A 7,500-nucleotide genomic window follows, 5' to 3' on the forward strand; every position below is an offset into this window, starting at 1 on the left:
CTTCCACCCGCCCGTCCGTCCGTATCTCTCTGCCCATCCATCCATCTACCCATAGATTTATCTCTCAAACATACATAAGAAAATACGAGAGGGAAAGCGTGAACGGGAGAGAGACTGGGGCATGCGTGTGTGAGTGGTAAACCAATTTGATCCAGTATATTATTTACGGTAAAACTTTTATCTAACAAAGGTTTCACAATACGTACGTAGTGTGTAGCTCGCGTATGAAGGAGAGATGCTTACGAGTATGGCAGGCGAGGTGGGACACAAATGGTAGGCCTATTTGTTGACAGTCACAAATTCGAATTAATGTCTATCAAATATTCTATTTAGTGACTATCATATATCCCATTTAGTGACAGTCATTAAATCAACCAATCAGATACAACTTATTTATTCTCAACCAATCATAGGCATGGAATTATGAACAAACACTAAACGATTTAATGATAGACACTAAATACCATTTGTGTCCCACCTCGCCTGCCATATTTAGTGACAGTCATTAAATCAGCTAATCATATACAACTTATTTTTTCTCAGCCAATCATAGGCATGGAATTATGGACAAACACTAAATAATTTAATGATAGACACTGAATACCATTTGTGTCCCACCTCGCCTGCCATATTTAGTGACAGTCATTAAATCAGCTAATCATATACAACTTATTTTTTCTCAGCCAATGATAGGCATGGAATTATGGACAAACACTAAATAATTTAATGATAGACACTGAATACCATTTGTGTCCCACCTCGCCTGCCATATACGAGAGCTGCTTGTGTTTACAATCTCTTGAACATTCCTGGAGTCGGTTACCACGTCAGCTATTACGACGTTACCACGTCTTACCCTGCGCGCAGCTATTACGTTATTACGGATTTTATCACTTCTCGAAAATGTGACACTCCTATTTTGAGTTTGTCCACTTACATCCGCAAGTAAAATGTGCTGTTAGTATGATGAGTCGCCCCCTCTCACTACTCTCACTCTCGCTGTCACTCTCACTTTCACTCCCCCGAAACTCTCTATTTGGCACGGGCGTTTTATCCAGCTATTTAATTCTTTCTCTTCATATTACTCTATACGTTCTCACTCCTTATTTCTGTCTGACGTCTGTCGGCATGTAGCAATACTACATGATGGCTAAGCCGGGCGTCTGGAGAGAGCATGTAAAGTACAGCGACAAAGTACGAGCATTAATGAGGATTTCCTGTTTCTCTACAGACTAGAGGGATGCAGATACAGGATGAGCAATCAATACACGTTGCCTAGTCGCGCGGTCAATTCAATGGCTCTCAAATTAATATCATCTTATTCGTTCTTGGGTAGACCGCCTTGCAAACTAATATCAAACTGCTCTGATTGTGTTCGTGGTCGAAGAGACGAGCCATATTTTACAGGGAGCTACTGAATGTACACAGCGTCAACTAACCGTCCATAATACGTTTATCATGCCCTTGGTAAAAGCGAACGGATGCACAGCGTCGTATTGGACTACCGTTATGTATATACTTATATAGACTCGTACTTATAGACCAACTCACTTGTGTATTTGTTTCATAACATTGTTACCATTGACTCGATGAATAATGATTGTGGTTCTGCGGCCTGTAGTATACTTATGATATTAATACTCTCAATAATAGAAGCAGCAATTGATCCACAGGTCGGATTGTGTCAACCACTCATCAACAGTGTTGTCGTTGTTGACGGCATTAATACTTACCACCGTCAGCGTCGTGTGCACAACTGTAATATCACTGCGTGACAGAGTACTAATCATAATTACATCGTCGTTTCTGCGGTCCAAGCAGTCAAATGCAATGTTTGTGTGTGTGTGTGTGTGTGTGTGTGTGTGTGTGTGTGTGTGTGTGTGTGTGTGTGTGTGTGTGTGTGGATGAGGGTGGGGGGGTGCTCAACCCTCTAGTTGAGAGCTGCTCTTCATTGTCATCATTTATGGACTTTAATAATTTTCTATAGTACTACTTTCACCCATCTCAGCGCGCAGCCAAGCCTATTGTTGTGTTTACTGACGACCATGCCCATCCGCCCATTGACTTTAATACGCATTGTCACAATTGACCATTGGCACATCGCCACCAATTGCCTTTTCCAATCGTCACCATTGACCATTACCATCGGCAAAATTGACTAGCAGAGTACAGGTTTAAGTATTGTTACCAGCAAGTAGTTGTAATTATTGATCAGTCTGAATTCATCTGTCCATCGGCCACTAAGTAACCATTGCCAATCACCCTTACTAAACCTATTGCCATCACTACTACAACGCATTGCCATCGCCAAATGATCATGCCATCGCCACTACAACCATTGCCATCAACCACCATTAACCATTGCTATCGCCCACTACTAACGATTCGCCATCACCGACTTACTAACATCTGGGCCATCGCACAATCGATCATTGCCATGGCGACTACTAACCATTGCCATCACCACTACTGAACCATTGGCCATCGCTACAATTGATCATTGCCTATCACCAACTAACTAATTCAATTGGGCTCATCGCCACCTACTAACGCATTGCATCGCCAACGAATTGGATCCACCGCATTACCACTATAACCATTGCCATCGCCACTACTATCCATTGCCATCACCACTGACTAAACAATAGCCATACGCCACAATTGATCATTGCCATCACCACAATTGTCATTGCCAATCGCCACTATTAACCATTGCCATCGCCACAATTGATCATTGCCATCACCACTACTAACCATTGCCATCGCCACTACTAACCATTGCCATCGCCACAATTGATCATTGCCATCGCCACTACTAACCATTGCCATCGCCACAATTGATCATTGCCATCACCACTACTAACCATTGCCATCGCCACAATTGATCATTGCCATCGCCACTACTAACCATTGCCATCACCACTACTAACCATTGCCATCGCCACAATTGATCATTGCCATCACCACTACTAACAATTGCTATCGCCACAATTGATCATTGCCATCACCACTACTAACCATTGCCATCACCACTACTAACCATTGTCATCGCCACTACTAACCATTGCGATCGCCACAATTGATCATTGCCATCGCCACAATTGATCATTGCCATCGCCACTACTAACCATTGCCATCGCCACTATTAACCATTGTTATCGCCACAATTGATCACCGCCATCGCCACCATTGACATCGAAGTAGAGGTTTAGGTGCACGGGAATGGACGTCGCATCGTTGCAGATATGAACGGAAAGCTGCTGGACGGCTCACAGTTTCCGGCCGTGCTGCTGCTCATGCACCAGTGGTTCGCGACGTCGGTGGTGCTAGCCGGTGAGTTCCACAAACTGTACAGCGAGGCGCTCAAGCACGCCAGCTGCGAGCCCGCCTGCCTGCACAAAGACAGCGACCCGCAGTGCGGCCGACAGCAATTCAAGATGAAGCTCTGTCACGCCGTCAGGTACGTAAACACGTGAACGCAGAGACGCGAGAAGCGGCAGAGGCGGTAAGCGCGCGAAGTTACAGCGAAATCATTGCATGTGGGTCACTGAATGGATCCCTCAAACGTGTCCCTCATAGATAGGTATCCGTTCTTTACACCACTGTACTATTTTTCGCCGTACTGTAACTGTATGGGTTTTTATGTATAACTGCCTTTCGAAGAATACGCCAATAATGTCCTTTGTAGACAGGTGGCCGTTCTATCGAGGTGTCTGGTAATGCAAGTTTGACCGTATATGGATAATAGACGATATTTTCTTCACCCTTACGTCATACTCACGAAGGTTTCCGCGCTTTAATTGCTTCACGTAGATGTTATAGTAATTACAATAACGTTCGTCTGTCGCGTACGTTTATTTGCTTCGTATCTGTAGCGCGATACCGGCCATGAACGTCAGCGCCATTATTCAGCCGGCACATTGCTTTGTGCGTCGTAGTGAAACCCCATCTCACCTAATACTATTATCCGTAGAAGAAGGCTTAATACCTATGGCCTTACTTATACTTATACTTATACTTATACTTATACTTATTAACGAATGGCCTTTGTCATAGTAAATAGACACGCATACAGTCTGCATACTCGACTTACTCATACAGATACTGGATCAGGAGATATCCTCACCACTTCGACCTTGATAGGCGGCTTGCCGAGGTTGTCAACAACCTGAGAAAACAGATTGAGTCTGAGCAGAACACTGAACTACTGCAATTGCTAGACTTATCCACGGTGTAAGTCTTCACTAAGCTGATGGCAAGAATGCGTACCTGTGGATGAGTATATTGAAGGGGGCAGGGTATAAGGGAAGTACATTTAAGGGGGTGAAAGAGGAGTCAGACTGAGGCAGACGTGGAGAGCTAAGATAATGAATCAGTCGCAGATGAATGGTGTGTGTGTATGTGTGCGTGCGTGCGTGCGTGCGTGCGTGCGTGCGTGTGTGTGTGTGGACAGAAGGCAAGAAGGTACACTTGAGAAAATGAGACTTGGCGAATTAGACAGATAGTAAACTGAGCAGAACGTGAGATCAGAATGAGGTATCGTGGTGGCAGATATCGTATCTGCTCCTATTAGTGCCTCCACATATATCGTACGTGATTCGCAGCGAGTGTCTACTTTGACATCGCAGGCCATCGTTTGACTGGATGAGAAACATGTCGGTGCGACACAACATGAGGAATCACCCCCGCAAGGTGTCACTGGTGTTCAACCACCTGGACGCTGCCGAGCTGGCCGACCACCTGTCCTACTTGGAGTATAAAGCCATCAGGCGCATATCTGTGAGTCTCTGCGTCACATAGGCAGTACACTACACAGCCCAATGAAAGTGATCAGGCATTATACTGGCCATTGAGCAGAAAGTGACGTCAGATAAATGACGTTCTAGTGGATGAGGTTCGTGTTGTATTACTCGATGGACTGTAAAAAGACAAGGCAATCCCATTGCGTTTTCTCCTTGCCGCCGAGAGACAGTAAGCTTACGCGCACATTGCGAAGACAATGAATGATTTTCAGCGCTTTAGCGATGCTTCTCTACCTAGAAGTTCTGTAGAATTTCATCGTAGCAATCATTCCTTATAGCGGCGAATGCTCAGCGTTTCACGCACGCCTCGCTGCGTAGTTTTCAGATTACCAAGATTATGCTGTTCAGGGAACCATACGGAACAATCCACGACTCGAGAGATCGATCGCGCTGTTCAACAGCTTGTCGCAGTGGCTGCAATGCATGATCCTCAGTCGCACCAACCCCGAGCAGCGCGCCCAAGTCATGGTGAAATTCATCAACGTTGCAAAGGTTTGTCGATTATCTCTGGTCGGCTCACTCCACGTAACATTCACCCGTGATTACATCTGTATATAGCTTACGGTTGCTGATTCATCCTGAGCTGGAGCGATGTTATCTCTGTACTCTATGACGGAGATAATATGTTGGCAATATTTTTACCTGCTTGTTTGCTGACGCAATACTTACGGGCATATTATTAATGGTAGACCAAGCTCGGCTATTGTAGTTATTACTATATTATTATTATTATTATTATTATTATTATTATTATTATCATCCTCATCATTATCATATCAATATTATTGTCGTAAACACAAAATTAATATTATTGATATAAAGTGAAAAATAAATCGTAAGTAGATATAGTATTTTATAGAATGAATCAACGGTAAATGTTTATGTGAAAAATAGCAATAATTATCAAGTTAGGTATAATAGTAATTACTCTTGTGAGATGCAGAAATGGTAAAGGCGTCTGTAAGACGTAGCAGCCGTGAAGGTGCTATAAGATGCTGCTGCATGCAGTACGGTAAAACATTTTATAATATATGCATCAGTAGTAACGGATCTCCGCACGATATCGAGTTCATCTGGATTTGTACTGTATGCCCGCTGTGCGACGCATGGTGCGAAATGCAACAACGACGAGTGTTGTTGGAGAATGTATAGTGATATAGTCGGTGAAAAAACACTGATGCGGGGAACGGCATTATACATGATTAATACGCGCGCACTATTTAATCACTGCCCATGTTTGAATCAAGCGAGTACCTAGGCATGCGTACGCACATGCTGCGGGCATTAATTATGTTGGCCGCAGGTATTTGCTATAATGGTCAGGTATTGATCGTATGTAATGATTTCGCCAGCGACTTCGACAACTCCAGAACTTCAATACTCTGATGGCGGTAGTAGGAGGCTTGAGTCACAGCGCCCTGGCCCGTCTCACCCGTACTCACGCGTGTGTGCCTATGGAGGCAAAAAAGGTGAAACCCTAACGCAGCTATAGTACACGGTAACGGGTTAAAAACTGCAGCGCGATATATTAGGTGTGTTTAATAGTATGCGATTGCCACCATATTCATTTGTACTCGCGAATGTGTCAGTATTATATTTGACTGGAAAGTCTCACCAGCTGTAATCTACACAGGTCACTGTTTGGCTGCGATTTCTCCACCTATTCTGAGCTGGCCATTGATCTGCGAGGCTCTGAGCGCGCATGCGCAATAAAGGCCGTGGCCAGCTGTACACTGGCATCTCTGGTCATCCGTTATTTACGCGCTGTTTCAGTTACTGGTTGACTATACGGAGCTGCTATCCTCTGCCTCAAACTTCAGTAACTACAGGCGAGCGTTAAGCGAGAGCAAGGGCTTCAAAATACCTATCCTGTAAGTAGGAAACTTACAGTAGGCAGAAGAAATACTGTTTCGCTTGCCGCGTCAGCGTCTAGCCGTTGCATCTGTGCAGACAAAATCACATGCCCCCATAGCGCTGCGGCTGTCAATCAGATCAATAATGCAGACGTTACCTAAAGCTCGCGGGCGATGCTTGCCGTACGCCTTCACACACGAATGTGTGTTTAATAGATGACGTTCAAACTAGAAAAGTTGAGCACAACGATGGCTATTATACTTATTTTATTTTATCAAAAAGAATCATTATTAAAAATGAATAACTCCCAAATCATAAAAATTGGTCCATTTATAAAGCCTCTATTTGCTATAACACTCGCCATGAAAGTCCACGTTGTTGGATTCTCGTATATTCGTTGTCTATTAATTGTAACCATACATTTAACATTATTGGTTATTAAATAGATCATAGAAACGGTTGACGGCGCTCTTATCAGACGGTTACAGCCCTTTAGACCGAAGGTCTGATAGACCGAAGGCCCGATAGACCGAAGGTTTATTCGAATACGCAGTGGTTACACACGTCCGGAATTGGTCGCCTAGCCTCCAGGCTACGCATCCGGACATCCACTGATGCCGTATTCGAACGTGAATATGCCGCACATCCACCCATGCCACTATAAATCATATGATGCCACTATAAACCATATATATGCCCCAACCCTAACCCCAACCCTAACCATAACCCTAACTCTAACCCTAATCCTTGCAATACTCGATCTATCGGACCTTCGGTCTATAGGGCTGACCCCTATCAGGTTCACAGTAAACGTTATTCTCTGTGAAATAGATTCGGATTTACT

At 44.1% G+C, this 7,500-nt stretch overlaps 1 protein-coding gene across 1 annotated transcript in view; it reads left to right on the top strand.

Moving 5' to 3' along the window:
• The window catches only part of LOC106814673 (ras guanyl-releasing protein 3-like), a 16,609-nt gene that overhangs the window by 2,268 nt on the left and 6,841 nt on the right, over window positions 1-7,500 (top strand). Inside the window, exons 3-8 of the mRNA XM_014819022.1 lie at window positions 3,244-3,460; window positions 4,102-4,233; window positions 4,629-4,779; window positions 5,121-5,294; window positions 6,155-6,271; window positions 6,576-6,673. Of these exons, the coding sequence (XP_014674508.1) occupies window positions 3,244-3,460; window positions 4,102-4,233; window positions 4,629-4,779; window positions 5,121-5,294; window positions 6,155-6,271; window positions 6,576-6,673 (889 nt within the window). The remainder of the gene's footprint in view (window positions 1-3,243; window positions 3,461-4,101; window positions 4,234-4,628; window positions 4,780-5,120; window positions 5,295-6,154; window positions 6,272-6,575; window positions 6,674-7,500) is intronic.

Source organism: Priapulus caudatus, unplaced genomic scaffold (assembly GCF_000485595.1).
Source record: "Priapulus caudatus unplaced genomic scaffold, Priapulus_caudatus-5.0.1 Scaffold27, whole genome shotgun sequence".
In the NCBI taxonomy this organism is placed as follows: Eukaryota; Metazoa; Priapulida; class Priapulimorpha; order Priapulimorphida; family Priapulidae; genus Priapulus; species Priapulus caudatus.